This window comes from Typopeltis vanoorti, chromosome 9 (assembly GCF_054136105.1).
Source record: "Typopeltis vanoorti isolate ZY-2024b chromosome 9, IOZ_Tvanoo_1.0, whole genome shotgun sequence".
NCBI lineage: Eukaryota > Metazoa > Arthropoda > Arachnida > Uropygi > Thelyphonidae > Typopeltis > Typopeltis vanoorti.
In genome coordinates, this window is record NC_143557.1 from 19,323,178 (window position 1) to 19,339,676 (window position 16,499).

At 35.1% G+C, this 16,499-nt stretch overlaps 1 protein-coding gene across 3 annotated transcripts in view; it reads right to left on the bottom strand.

The window, feature by feature from the left end:
* Positions 1-275: 275 nt before the first annotated feature.
* LOC150102911 (DNA-directed RNA polymerase III subunit RPC5-like) overlaps positions 276-16,499 on the bottom strand; it is a 459,314-nt gene continuing 443,090 nt past the window's right edge. For all 3 annotated transcript variants that reach the window (XM_090397865.1, XM_090397866.1, XM_090397864.1), the window contains one exon: positions 276-423. In XM_090397865.1, coding sequence (XP_090253991.1) covers positions 361-423 — 63 coding nt within the window. In that variant the 3' untranslated portion in view covers positions 276-360. The remainder of the gene's footprint in view (positions 424-16,499) is intronic.

Below are 16,499 nucleotides of genomic sequence, written 5' to 3' on the forward strand. Positions count from 1 at the left end.
CAATCTTCACAGAGAGATATTTTATTACCTCTAGTTTCATACAGATATTTTATCAACAATATTCTAAATAGTCTGGCAGAATCTTGACATATTTATCCAACAATACATATTAGCAGTGTGTGTGCGTGTATATGTGTGTATGTGTGTATATATATATATATATATATATATATATATATATATATATATGTGTGTGTGTGTGTGTGTGTATATACACACACACACACACACACACACACACACACACACACACACACACACACACACACACACACACACACACACACACACACACACACACAAATAAATTTCTTTACAAGATATTATTACTCAAATGTAGAAAGAGAAGAAGGGTAAGAATCAAAAATCAGAAGTTACAGTGCCTTTTAAATAATAATAGCCTGCCTTGTAAATACAGTAGTCCTGAAATAAAAATAAAAGAAATTAATAGCATTAAAGCTGAATAATTCCACTAAAGGTTTTTATTTATTAGATTATCATTTAATTATCTAAAATAAAAATTATATTCAGAGCCTCCCAGTCATGCTGATTGGATAATAAATAAATAACTATATCAACAGCATCGTTTTAGTTCTTATGAGGACAAAATTATTCTTATGAATATAGATAGTTTACCTATATGAATTACAATAAAGCTTTAGTATTATTGTAATTCATATGTATGGATCAATGTTACATATGGGTGTAACATTGATACATATGTTAAACCCATATGTATCAATGAACCATAAGATCCAACATTCAAATCTGATCACTCTTTATCACTCTAACCACCTAAGTATTAATGAGCCATCACTCATTAATACTTAGAAAATTCACCAGCTAATTCCAGAATGTGATTCTAATAAGCCTTCTTGTTTAAGGAGGGGCTATTAGAATCACATTCCAACTAATGCCATGAGGGTTTGCTGTTATAATTAATCCTTAATTATATATGTATACTGGTGTCCAAAAGCTAAGGATGAACTACATTTTTACTTGCATATGAAAAAGGTTTCCTGACTACGGTCAAATATGGGCATAAATTATTGCCAGCATACTAATAAATTGTATTACCCAAAAATGTGTTATAAATTCCATACAAATTAAATTGCAATACATTTTTGGCAAAAGTTACAAATTTCCTTAGGATGTAGTTAAGGAATTAATATATAGTGCTTAGAGAAAACTATGCAGATAGACATTTCAGCATGGAATATGTCCACTCTGAACTGCAATGCAGCTATCACAACATTGTACCATGCTTTGCAGCAAGTGATTCAGGTTCTTGCAGCAAACTGGCCCACTCCTTCTTTGAAGTAAGAATAAGGCCTTGTTTATTTTCTAGAGGGGAATTTTGAGCAGCAGTGTGCCTCCCTATTGTATCCCAAATGTGTTCTATGGGGTTGAGATCTGGGGAGCGTGCTGGCCACTCAATTTGATTAATATCCTCAGTCTCCAGAACTAACTCTACTGCCCATGTGCGATGTGGTGTGGCATTGTCATCCATCAAAATGAATTCTTTGCCTACAGCACCAATAAACAATTGAACAAGACATTGAAGAACTTCACTGCAATATCATTCACAAGTCACAGTCCCTTTTTCCAGCATTTGTAGCTTGGTGCATCACCAAGAATTCTTGGTCATGACCTAGTACCTATCCCTTTCAAGAACATTCTTGCAACTGTAAGCAGTACCATTTTCATGCCAGATCAAATGTCATCTAGAATTGGCAGAAAGACTAAAACAACTCTCCCACTGAAGCCCACTGGCTCCCACTGAAGAGACCTCAATAAAGGTCGAAACTAGTCTGGGTAGTGGCCCTTCCCTTAATGCATAACATGAGACATATCCGCAAGGAGATGTGTTTTGCATTAAAGGAGATACTGAGACAGGAGTGTTGGTAGCTTGCTACACCTTTGCAACGAGTTGCCCTGGTGTTGTATCACCTTGCCCTAGTCCTGAAGATACTTTCAGGCGCAAACTTTGTTTGCTCACACTTGGATAAAGGATTAAACTAAATTTATTATACTCTAACCAAGTGAAAAATAAACTTTCAACAGTACATTAGCCCATTGGTGTCTTGTCCAATTTTTATGGATACAACATCACTGAAAATGTCCTCTATGATGAGCTGTGGATAAAGTGATGCAGACTATAGGCCAACTGGTCACAGACGTCTTGTCTAGGTATCCACGTACCTGTGCTTGAATGGAGCCGACTTGCAAGATGACTTACTGTGGTATGTTGATTACGTTTTTCTGTTATAACCAAAAATCTGTTTTTGTGCTCCGTGGTAGAGCAAGAGCAACCTCTTAGCAAACTTATGAAACATATTTCATTGGTTTGAAATGCTGCCCAAAGCTTGGATATAATGCTATGAGATTCCAAACTGTCTGACAATATAAGCAATTCTGCAGCCTCCTTCAAGCTTTCCAATAATTCTTCCCCACGTGAAATCATCTAGATGATGTCTTTGAGACATTACAAGACATCAAATTTTGCAACTTTATTTTTTCATGAAAAGAGCTTCCTTCAAACACTATTCACTTAGAGAAGCCTTTTGCCTTTTATCCTGTTGAGTGCTAACACACGACCCCTTTGCATGCAATTCAAAAATTTTAATCTGTACCCACTTTCTACTTGAAATCTTAAGTTATACAAATTGTCACAATCTGATTCATCTGAATTTGTGGTTGTAATCTTCAGAAATAGTGTTCATCCTAGGATTTTGGACAACAGTGTATATTGATATATAGCTCTCATGATGTGAGTTTTAAAAAATGATCTCTTTTTATTGTATAAAATACCATACAATATTAAGAAATTTTATAATTACAGTATCTAAAAATAAAATTGCAACCATGGAGGCTTGATAACTGGGGGAGACCTGCAAAAGTTTGGAAGGAGTGCAGAGAACTGACTTCCACACAGGAAAGGCTGTAAACCTATTGCATATTATAACTGTGGTGGGATAACAGTTAAGTTCTATAGAAATTCTGTGCTAGAGACCAAATATGAAACTTTTTCAAGCCATTTCAGGCCTCCAATAAGCAGGATAGCAGTCTTACACACTGGGGACAATGAAAAGACAAGCATCAATATATAAAATTTAAATCTACAATTTATTGGATGGAGAGCAGAGATGCTATCCACTCAACCAACAAAACTGGAAAAACAACACACAAATATGATGGTACAACATGAGTAAATGTTGTGTGCACATGCTTGGGCATCACTGCATTAAACACAGCTACCAGTTTTTGTTAAGGCAAACAAGTGGAAAATCTGCAAGTACCAGAAGAATCATGAACTCAGTGGAAACTGAAGAAGGCATCATCAAGATAAGATGTATCAATAGAAAAGATGTGTAGCAATAAACTGAAGTATAAAAATACAATGTCAGTATAATTATTCCTCAGAGACAACAAAGATACAAACAAGCGAGATATTTCTAAATAATAACTATCAGCTGTTATGTTTGAAATTGTGAACCAGAGAAATAAAGGAACAGATATAGTATTTATCACTAAACATGGCAGACAATTTCAAAATGAGATGTTATGGTTTTGATTTTTTATGATGTGCCGGCTATAATTCATCATGTCTAAAGGAAAAAAGCACTAACAAATGACTATATATGTAAATAAGGTAAAATATGCAAGTCTGATGTATAAAATTAAAATTAGTGATAAAAGGTCAGAGTTTTATTAGTCAATGAAATTATAGTAATGATACAAACACATGTTTCATGTGGACAAGCAGCTTCTACAGGATAGTAAATAAAGTAAAGATTACAAGTTAAATACAAATTTTAAAAATCTCGTTCAAACCATTTGATTATTGACAATTGAGGAGTAAGAAGCCACTGATATGTGGAACACATCACGCATTAGGATTGTATGGCAGTGATCATTTGAAAAGTTTGATCTCAGTTATGTTGAGAGATCTGTAGATCTCGCAACTTAATTGAGATCAAACTTTCTGGTGTGTGTGTGTGTTAATGACTTTAACACATCACTTAAGATGAGTCCTTAGTTTTTGTTAGAGAGAGATGTGAGTAAATGACAGTGGTCATTTACTTGATACAATATGAAAGGAAGTTTTCTTCAAAACAAGGCATGATAGCTTTATCCTAATCAATGATGTGAGTTGTATTAGAAAAATGATAAGGAAGCCCTAATTCTTCTTCTCTCTCTCTCTTGTAGTTCTACCTCACTTGAGATATTCCTCTTTTCTTATTTCTGTTTAAGGCAGATCACAAGAACAAGCAATTCGTGATTTGGATGTATTCATGGACAACTTTGTTATTATGACTTTTAAGTATGAAGAAATTTTGATGAAGAGATTTCCAGTATATGGAATGGAAATGGGGTCTCTAAAATGAATGACAGGATTTTGCTGAAGCTAAAGATTAGAAAATACTATTTTTTGGACAGTTCTCTCTGAACAAACTGGCTGAGAAGAAACCAGAATTCTTTCTGTCTATTTTTCTTTTTTAAAGTAGCACAAATTATACCTATTTTTTGTGATGGAGAGCAAGATGAAGCATGAAGATAGCATCCAGTGTGAATGAGCTTTCAGTAAAATGCCTAATGAAATTCTTGTTCTTGGTTTTTTGAGATCAGGATATCAATAAAGGATAGTCTGCCTGCATTCATTAATTCTAATATGATTTTTTTTAATGTTTTATTTTTATGAAAGGAATTGAGAGAATTTACAAAATTATTTATATCTGAAATATCATGTCTCAAGATAATTAAAATGTTATAAACTTATCTCCACCAAATGGTTTCTAAAGGAAGAAACTTTTTCTCAAAGTTCTCCATGAATAGATCTGTAGACAGGGAGATAGGGGTTATGGCCAGAACAAACAGCTGTTTGTAAAGACAACTATTCCATTTAAAGAAATAGTACTGAAGGCAGTGCTTAAAAGGTTTTGAAATACTGAGTATTATTGAAGACTGAATACTTCATCTATGGGTATACTGATGTAGAAAGACAGAGAGAGCAAGTGAGTCTAATATCTATGGGGGGGGTTTGAAAAGTTCTGATAAACACCTAGAACAAAATTATATTAAAGAGCAACTGATATAACACAAGAAAGAACACACTAGTAGAAGAGTTATGAAAGTAACTTATGTTCTTATATCCTCATATGTTCTTTCTTGTTGGTTATATCAGCTGCTTTAATATCATTTTTGTTCTAGGTGTTTATCAGAACTTTCCAGACCCCCCCCCCCCTTGTAGACTTGCATGGATGTTGTCAGATTACCATTTGGTAATCTGACAATACTACAATTTTGATAGTTTCTGAACAAAATGGGCTAAGTTCTTGAAATGTATAAAGATATACAGCTCAAGAAGTTTACTTAAAATTCATGTTCAGAGAAAATTCTATTAAAGAATTAAAGACACTCTCTCTTTAACAGATGTAACATGGATCAACTACTCAAGTTTGATCCATAGAAGGTGGTGAGAGGTGTTTAACCGTTTCATAATGGTTTAAACATCTGGTCCTATGACATTTGGATGATATTGAATTTCCTATTTCATCCAGTCCATTCACAGTTGGATAATACTGAAGCAAAGCAACTTTACAGTTCAAGGCTATTTGAAGTGAAGAGAGCTCAATGTTTTTCAGCTTTGCTTTATAGAACCAGAACTTGGTGTTGGGGATAAGTAGTACTGCTTATATTTTGACAAAACTCTCTCTCCAAAAGTGTATGCAGTTTTTTTTATTTTTTATTTTTTAGGTCAGCAGTTGTACACCCATTGTATTCCAAGAAAGAAATTGGGTAATATTTTCACTTTCTGGATTTTATCCCACACTTTTCTGATAACAGAATTGGATCCAGGAGTCCCCTAAGCTTTAATTACAAATATTTCAAAACAATATGACAAATACATCAGGCCCTTAGCATATTTGAGAAAGTGGAAAATAGTAGTACATGTAAAGTTGAGATCAGTAGAATAGCATATATCTAATAGGATGCTGTTATTGGCCAGGGAATGTGGAGAGTATTAATTGTGAAATGTTTAGATAAATTAGTTGGGAAAATAAAAGGAAGATGATTCGAATGGGAGATTTTAATTAGAGAAATTTAGATTGGAAAGAAGAGATAGTGTGTATAGTAACAAGGAGAGTGAATTTGTTGAATTTCTGCAGGATAACTATCTAAAGCAGCATGTGATGGAAGCAACACGAGGTTTATCAGTATTAGATTTAGTGATATAGAATGTGGTTGTGAATGAGGTATCACACTGCCACCTGTTGGTGAAAGTGATCATGAGGTACTGGTTTGGAAGGCAGTCAAACAGGAAAATGTTGTTACCAAGAAGGTCTATATGTGGAACTATAAGGTGGGTGATTATCAGAAGCTCCATAGTCAACTAGAATCGATACATTGAGTTGATGAATTGTGTAGAAAAGAAGTTGCCAGTGCATGGAAATCATAAGATAGTATCTAACACAAGCAATGCATAACTGCATATGAAAAGTTAAGTGAATAAATAGAATAGGAGTGAGATGGATGAACGGTGAAATCAAGCAAACAGTATTACAAAAGAAGATGCTATGGAGGAACTACAAGACAGTTTGCAGTGAACAGATGCATGAAGAATATAAAGTGCAGGCCCGAAAAGTGACAAGCGTTGTTAAAAAATAAAAAGTAGAATATAAGAGGCTATTGGTCAGTCGGGTCAAAGCTAATCCAAGGGACGTTTTCTCGTATATGGCAAGAAAGAGAAAAAATAATTATGCAGGTTGATGCTAGTGGATAGTTATGGTAGCAGAGTAACCATAGGAAATGATATAGTGGAATTATTTATCGATCATTCATCAGTGTACATCATAGTGGTATGAATGATGCTGTGCAACATGTAGAAGGGAGGCAAGAATTAGGAGAATTAAAGGTCAAAAATCAGGTGTATCAAGTGTTGCTCAGGCTAGATATTAATAAGACTGTGGGAATGGATGACATAAATACCACATATTTTTAAAGAATGTGCAAAAGAGTTAGCCATACCTTGTCCTGGTTATTTAATTAAAGTCTTACAGTGGAGAAGGTTCTTAAGGAATGGAAAGAAGGCAAAATAATACCTCTCCACAAGCATGGTTTGAGAATGGAAGTTTCCAATTACAGACTGATCTGTATATCTGCAGTTGTAATCAAAGTACTGGAAAAATTGGTTAGAAAAGGAATACACGATTGGGTGGATGGACATAGCATTCTTTATTATAGTCAGCATTGATTTGTAAAGGTTAGGTCCTGTTTTAGCAATTTACTTGCATTCTATGATAGGGTAATGGTTGTATTAGATAAGGGCAAATCATATACAGTGATATTCTTGAACTTTGCAAAAGCATTTGACAGATTACCATATGATAAGTTGCTGTACAAGCTGCAGAGGATACAAATAGATAGTATATTTGTTAGATGGATCAGAGACTGCTCTCTGAATGATGCCAGCAAGTTGTATATGATGGAGCCATGTCTCAGAAAAGGAAGGTGACTAGTGGTGTGCCTCAGAGTTCTGTTCTTGGGCCCCTACTGTTTAACTTGTTTGTTAATGACATGTCATGTGGATTGACAAAAGATCTTCAAATGTTTGCTGATGATGCAAAGTTAGGAAGAATTATCAGAAGTAGTGCTGATGTTAATTCTCTACAGGAAGATTTGAATAGACTTTTAGCATGGACAAATGAGTGGGGTTATAGTATTAATGTTAATAAATCTTTGGATGAAGAGATCACACTTTGGATGAAGAGATATAAGACTACATACTGTATTGGTGGAGCTGTACTTCAGGATCTTGGAGTGATGGTGGACAGTGGACTTAAGTTCCGAGGGCACATCTCACGTACTGCAAAAGACACATTGTATAGCTGCTATGATAAAAAGTTCATTGATATGTAGGGATAAGGAGGTGGTGGTGGTACCTCTATATAAGGCATTGGTCAGACCACATATGGACTATTATGCCAGATTTGGTCACCTAGATTTTGTTGTAATGTGGAAACACTAGCGAGGGTCCAAAAACTAATAACCAAAGTGATGTTAAAAGTTTATTTTTCACTTGGTTAGACTATAATAAATTTAGTTTCATCCTTTATCCAAGTGTGAGCAAACAAAGTTTGTGCCTGAAAGTATCTTCAGGACTGGGGTAAGGTGGTAAAACACCGGGCAACTTGTTGCAAAGTGGAGCAAGCTGACATTACTCCTATCTCAGTATCTCCCATAATGCAAAACACATCTCCTTGCAGGTATGTATAATGTTATGCATTAAGGGAAGGGCCACTACCCAGACTAATTTCGACCTTTATTGAGGTCTCTTCAGTGGGAGCCAGGCCCAAGTGGAGATACCATGAAGAATCATACTCCTATAGGTAGAGATGACCTTGCTAATGCTTCTGCCTGGTATCTCCACTTGGGCCTGGCTCCCACTGAAGAGACCTCAATAAAAATCGAAACTAGCCTGGGTAGTGGCCCTTCCCTTAATGCATAACATTATACATATCCGCAAGGAGATACTGAGATAGGAGTGATGTCAGCTTGCTCCACCTTTGCAATGAGTTTCCCAGTGTTGTACCACCTTACCCCAGTCCTGAAGATACTTTTAGATGCAAACTTTATTTGCTCACACTTGGATAAAGGATTAAACTAAATTTATTATAGTCTAACCAAGTGAAAAATAAACTTTCAACATCTTTCTCTAAATCCCGAGTAATTTAATAAAAAGGTGGCACACCGTTTGGCAACTCCTATAGGTAGAGATGACCTTGCTAATGCTTCTGCCTGGTTATCTCCACTTGGGCCTGGCTCCCACTGAAGAGACCTCAATAAAGGTCAAAACTAGTCTGGGTAGTGGCCCTTCCCTTAATGCATAACATTATACATATCTGCAAAGAGATGTGTTTTGCATTATGGGAGATACTGAGATAGGAGTGATGTCAGCTTGCTCCACCTTTGCAACGAGTTGCCCGGTGTTGTACCACCTTACCCCAGTCCTGAAGATACTTTCAGACGCAAACTTTGTTTGCTCACACTTGGATAAAGGATTAAACTAAATTTATTATCAAAGTGATGTTAGGACTCTGGAGTGTTGGCTATGAAGAGCACTGGAGAGAATGTGGATTACAGAGGTTGATAGATAGAAGGAAAAGAGGAGATATGATAGCAACCTTCAAGTCAGTTAAGGGATTCTATCAGATTAATACAGAAGAAATTATAAAAAAGAGTGGATGTTAAGATGGGAAGAATGAGAGGCCATCCCTGGAAGTTGTATAAAGATGTGGTGAAGAAGGGTGTGAGGAGTAGATTTTTTACATGGAGAATTGTTAGTGAGTGGAATGCATTGCCTGAGTGTGATGCGAGTGCAGGTAGTATAAATAACTTCAAAGCTTGTTATGATAGACATGTTGCTGATTGACCAGGCCTCCCACAATGAGTCTGTTGACTCCATGGAGGTTACCAAATAATAATAATTTCTTTGTTTATCTTTCAATGCTGAAACTCTATTGAGGTCTGTCTTTAGGAAATGCTATTACTGATTACAGACTCAAGTGTTTAACTCAGTATAAAGAAATCCCATCTTAAACTATTCATGTTGAAGTCAGAAATTACTCTGAGTATATCAAAATCTTCTTCTCATCATGGACAAAGCACTTGACAGTTTTGGTTGCATTGGACTTCCATCTTTCAAACAGTTTCCTTTTTTTCTCTCTTTCTCTTTGTATGTCCTGTATTTATCCACTTCTTCAGATAATCAATCTCTCTCCATTCCATAGAAATGTCCTTTGCATTTTTATTTTCCTTGATAATTTTATTTAAACTGTCTTCTAGTATCTTCATTGTTTTTATGACTTAATTTTGTGCATCCTTTAATTCTTAAAAAATCTCATTTCTGTTGCTTATATTTTACTTTGATCTTTGCTTTTAACAGTTTTCTGAAATTTCTGAAAATCATATATCAGATAGGGGCCATTACTTTAAAAGAAATTTAAGCTGTTTTGCTTATTATTATTATTATTATTATTTTTTAATTCAGTGTTATTTTATTTGCACCACACATTTCCTGAAATTTATTTTATTTTTCATCTATAGCTTTGTCACTCAGGTATGTTATTATGCAATGCAAGTTAAATATTTAAACTGTATCACTTGTTCTATAATTTTATCATCAATGACAATTTTAACTAATGTGATCTCTGCTTTCAAATACCATGACGTTTGTTTTCTTTTGTAAAAGCTTTAGATCACAATAGTGATTTTACAGTGCTGTATTAACATACAGCACTGTAAAATCTCGCATGATAAGTTAAGTTAGTTAATTTATCGAGCTCGGTTTCAAACACATGTATTTACAGGGTGTTCGGGATAAATTTGACATATTTATAATTAATTATATTTTTCCGTAAGTTACATGTATTAACACACACTTCTCTTCATTTAAAAGTTTGGACCCTTCTTCATTCATATACAAGATGTCAGAAAGGATGGATAGCTGGAACCCACCTGAATCATGGAAGAGAATAACTTGTATCATGATGATTCGTGCCCGCCATCAAAATAAGGATATTACGACTGCTGCCCAATGCTCCCTGAATACAGTAAAAACAATCAGGCATGAACTAGAGACTTGCAATGGTGACTACGAGGATGTAGCAAGAAGAAAGATCCCTAGCAGACGATCTAATTGCGTTCGTACAGCAGAATTCCTCGCAAATCTGCAGGAACAGGTGTTGAAGAACCCTGGCATTGGAATTCGGGCTTTGTTCGTGGAGTTGCTAACTGTAGTCAAGCCCTGGATAACAAGGGTAGCCAATGGTAGGCCGTATGTATGGCAGCAGGATTCGGCCCCTTGCCACACCTCTGGGAAAAGTCAAAAATGGTTGTCTGAAAATTTCTACGACTTCACCAGTCCAAATGTTTGGCCTCCAAACTCCCCAGACCTTAACCCCATGGATTATTTTGTATGGGGCGCAGTTGAAAAAGACACCAATCGCACTTCCAGTAATACAAAAGCCCAGTTAATGGATAAAATTAAAACAGTTTTTGCGGCCCTTCCCAGGGAGACTGTAGCATCAGCTTGTTCGAGGTTCCAAAGCAGAATTGAAGCTGTGATCGATGCTAATGGTGGTTATTTTGAGTAAATCTTGTTGATAGTATTGTAATTAACTCTGCCTGTAATGTTTTTTTGTCAATTCATTAAATTTAATAGATACAAAGAAGATTTTCTTTTTCCTTACGAAACTGTCAAATTTATCCCGAACACCCTGTATATATGTCGTAAAATGTGAAGTCAGAATAATATTTAAATAATTTCTTATATTCTTGTAAAGTACATAAAATAATTCCTGTTGAAAGTTATATGAAAAACTAAAGAGAGCAGATTAAACAAGATTAGGAAAATGAATCAGCAAAAGTAAGAGTTCGCAATATCTTGTGAACAAAAATAGGCACCCACATTAGAGACATTAGGAGGGGGAGAGCCGAAGTGATGTCATCACATTACAGGACAATCACAGAACTTCAGTATTGAAACAAAGGTTGAAAGTTATATGAAAAACTAAAGAGAGCAGATTAAACAAGATTAGGAAAATGAATCAGCAAAAGTAAGAGTTCGCAGTATCTTGTGAACAAAAATAGGCACCCACATTAGAGACATTAGGAGGGGGAGAGCCGAAGTGATGTCATCACATTACAGGACAATCACGGAACTTCAGTATTGAAACAAAGGATTAGAAAGATATTTAAGGGGACTGAGAGGAAACAGAATCTCGCCATTTTTTCCCTTCCCTTCTCATAGGATCCAGTTCCGACTGTGAGGAGACAAGGCCGTACCTGTGGAGTTCCTGCTTCAATGCACAGGACAATGAGAAGGCCAGAGGAAAATGGAGACTTCGGCAGATCTTTCCTAACAACCCGATGGAAGATTGTAGTGTGTCAACTGTATATCTCCATGATATTACCGGACTGTTTCCAGGAGGAGATCCACCACGTGGATGTGAGTTCTTCCCGGTACAGACCAAGTGACCAACCAGTGAGGATAGAAACAGCCGTCGTAGTAGGAAGTCCGAAGAAAGGATATCGCCTGCAACTCTAGTTGAGAGCACAGCAGTTATCTATGGAGCACCTACACGACTATGTTACAAAATAATACATTCATGGTGAGGAAATTACCTCTCTTAATCATAACTATACTGAAACAGCTTAACATTCATTTAATTGTTAACTTAAACCCATCACTTCTGCATAACCTTAGCAAGTTGCTTAACAAGTTTGCAATATAAGAGCAGTTGTTTACTTATTTCTAATCAAATTCAGTTCCTTCCATTCTTTGTACAAAATCATAATCATATTACTTTTGTATATCTACAATCCTAAACTCAAATTCACACCAACTCCTTTCTATAAACACAATTATCACTTGTACTAATACTAATCCTATGCATCTATAATTAAGAAAAAGAACATTGACAAAGCGTGCCTACTCACAGTAACCTTTACATTCACAGTCCAGATATTCAGTATAGTTATGATAAAGAGAGGTAATAATCTTTATATCAATTTCCACCATATCTCCTAAGTTTTGTATTTATGCCATATAATCCATTTTTTTTTAAATTTTTCCTGATACTTTTATTTCTTCACTGTTGTTTTCTATTAACAAATTTCGATCGTAACATAATTCTTATGTTCTATCCATTGATTCTTTTGTATATTATATTGACTTGTACGTCTTTTTTCATTAGGTTATTTCTTGTGTGTATACAGGTAACCCTCGTATAATGCGGTATTTATACAACGCGATTTCGATATGACGCGGTCTACAAATTGTAATATCCCTTGTTCAACGCGGTTTCGATATAACGCAGTCTACAATTTCTAGTAATCCTTTATTTATTTATTTTTTCATATTTTTCGCCGTAGGACTTAAAAATCAAATTTCATCTTCGTTAAATTTGTGTCTGCCCGTATTGCCCAAGTAGTTATAAGTATCGAATTTAGTTTTATTGTATCACTGAATAAGGTACAGAGGCTTTTCAGTCTGTGACATTCTCAACAAATAGTGCAATTAGAGACAGATGGAATAAAAATGGCACTAACTAATAAATCACGTCTCCTCTCACAAAAACTATGCTGTACAGACTTGAGCAAAACCATATGTTGCACCGAAACACAGTATCTAACTAAAAACTATTGTCCAATTTTCCAATTATGAAATAAGTGTTTGTTTTAGTACATTTGAAATTCTTGATGTCATCATGACAGATCACAAAGGCTAACTTAAAATAAAAGACTACCAAGAATTGAAACATGCCATATAATGAATGTGCGAGTTCGCCTGCCAAGAAGCCATAAAATTCAACCAAGGGTTGAAACTTTTGTGTGAGTTGAGCCAGCAAGTAACGAGAAGTTCCATCGGAACGATAAATGACGCCCCATTGAGAATGTGCTAAAACTAATAGTGAATGTTATAACAGTTTCAGATATTATGGAATTCGATTGAAGAGAATTAGCATTTCAACCCAACACTTGTCGGTTGCTTTTGTCTTTGGGTCGCACGATCTTTTGTTAATACCACACCAATCATATGCACGTCTTTATAGCTGCTGTCTTGTGTAAAACAAAATTCAGCTTGTACGTATTGTAACAATTAAAAAAAAAACTTCAATAACTTATAAGCATATAAAAGGATATCAACCTGTAAATCGCTGACATGCCAGCAAAATTCTCAGACGAGCCACCTCTGGCAAGAGTGCCATAGGTTCACCATCTAGGGTTTACTGTAAACTGTTTATTGTTGAAAATTGTCTTCATTTTCTGCCAGGAAAGCACATTTAAAATCATAAGTATATTATTCTCAAACTGAGCAGTTTATTTTCTGGTGAGTTACATACATATGTAATGCTCTTTTTTATGTAAGTTTATTTTTATTGTAATGGCCACTAAAAAAAAAAAAAAAAACTGCAACGAAAGGGAAAAAAACAACATTGAAGAGGAAATTCATTTCTCTCGAAGAAAAAATTAAAATCTTGGATCGGTTGAAAATTGGAGAAAAACCAGTTGTTGCAAGGACTCTGAATTTAAATGAATCAACAATTTGAAGAATCAAACAAAATGAACATAAAATCCGAGAAAGTGTTATTGCTGGGTCAACGGTAAGTGCAAAGCACGTTGCTCGTGTTTGCGATATTCTAATAGAAAAAGTGGAGAAATCTCTAATGATTTGGATAGAAGATTGCACTCAAAGGAAAATTCCTTTGGATGGACACCTTATTAAACAAAAAGCTCTCAAAGTTTATAAACATTTAAAAGAACTCGATCAAGATTCTTCAGAAGAAATCTTTCAGCATGGATTTTGTTCCAGCAGAACTTTTAAAAATCATTAAAGGTGGTTACAGTGCAGATCAGGTGTTCAATGCGGATGAATCTGGGTTATATTGGAAAAACAATGCCAAAATGCACCTATATTTCGAAAAATGAAAGATCAGCTCCTAGATTCAAAGTTTGCAAAGATAGAATTACTCTACTGTTTTGTAGTAATGCATCAGGTGATTATATGACAAAACTAATGTTTATTAACCGATCCGCAAATCGTCGTGCGATGAAAAGGCTCGACAAGTCCACCCTACCTGTTAATTGGCGGGCCAACAAAAAGGCTAGCATGTTTGAAAATTGGTTTTTCAAGTGTTTTGTACCCGATGTGGAAAGTTACACAAAGAAAAAGAATACGGACTTTAAAATTCTACTAATTTTAGATAACATACCAGGCCACACAAATTTAAGCCATCTGAATATTAAATTAACTTTTTTCCTGCCTAATACTACTTCACTTATTCAACCACTCGACCAAGGAATAATATCAACATTTAAGTCATATTATATTCGGCGAACATTTCATTAATTTTGGAAAAGAAGCTAATCCAAACATGACACTGCCTCAAGTGTGGGAAGAGTTTTCAATATTGAATTGTGTAAAAATTATTTCTCTGTTCACAACCCTCTACGCTGAATGCTGGCTGGAAAAAAAAATGGCCTGAAGCCATTCTGGAACAAAATTTCGTACCTCCAGTGGATGCCGAGCTGTCGTATAATAAACGTCGCAAACATTTTTGGTGGAGAGGGCTTTTGCAATATGGTTGTAAACAAAATTAGTGACTTAATTGATGGAGAAACAGATTTAAATGAGGAGGAACTGGTACAATTAATAGATAGCGTCGAACCAAATGGCGGGGAAAGATTCTGTTGAAGCCGAAGATTCTGATTGTGATGAATCCGTTAAAGAATTCAGTTTAAAGAAATTAGCAGAAAGATTGGAGTTGGCAAGAAAGTTAGGAAGTTATTTTACGGATAATGATCCCTCAATGGAGCGCTCAGGAAAATTCACGAGACAACTGGATATTTGTTTAGCGCCATATTATGAACTCGATAAAAAATTGCAGCATAGTGGAAAGCAAAGTTTTATTACCTTGACTTCTCGATGACTAAACCAGCCAAAGTATACAATGAGAATTATACAAATGATGTCCAAGAGATTTCAAGTGGTGACAACCTCCGGCGACTTAAAGACATCTACGAAATGTTATTTCTGAAGACAGTGATGACAATTAAAATATGCACTTTATTTTATTGTCTAAAACATTTATGCATTATGTGCAATGAAGTTTAAGTACAATTTGTAATTTTTATACTATGTATTTGTGTAATAGTTTATGTTTTCTTAACTTACATGAATTACCTGAATTAAATAAAAATATTGTTTTTGTTGGATATGTCGTTGTTTATATAATTTAAAAAAAAAAAAAAACGATTTCGGAACCTAACCCTACTTTTTCTATGTGATCTAAGTCTTGTATAACGTGATTTGTATAATGCGGCATTTCTATGGAACCTAACATCTGCGTTATACGAGGTTTCCTGTATCTTGTTCCATTTTATTCATAAACCTATCCCAGGAATCTTGGTGTACTTTCTTTGCTATAGTTTTAGCTACATTTCTTTTATTTCTGTAGTTTTCTAATGCTTCCTTTGTTTGTTTCTGAAGGAACAAGCTGCATGATAATTGTTTTTCCTTTACCATATTTTCTATATCTTCCTTCCAAAATTTTAAGCTTTTATTTTGAATATTTTACTTTTCATATCTACACCAGTAGCCAAGCAGTGATAGCTGGCCCAAGACTAATTATAAGCAGCAACTGATGAAGTGACTTACAAACAAGTGCTGCCATCTCCAGGTCCCTAACAGGATACGTTATTGTCTGAAACAGTGTTTGTACTACAGTTGATTTTCTTGAGTTTACGGGATGAAAAACCCAAGTTTCTGGGGTAAAAAAACAGCTTGTTCATGCCAGCGATCAACTAATCCAGGAACCAGTTGAAGAGAGGCTTAGAATAAGTTCCTCTAGACAGCTAGCTGAATAAATTTATAAAACAAGAGAGATATTGGCCATAAAATCAAGTTATCAATTTACAAGGATTATAAGTAATTT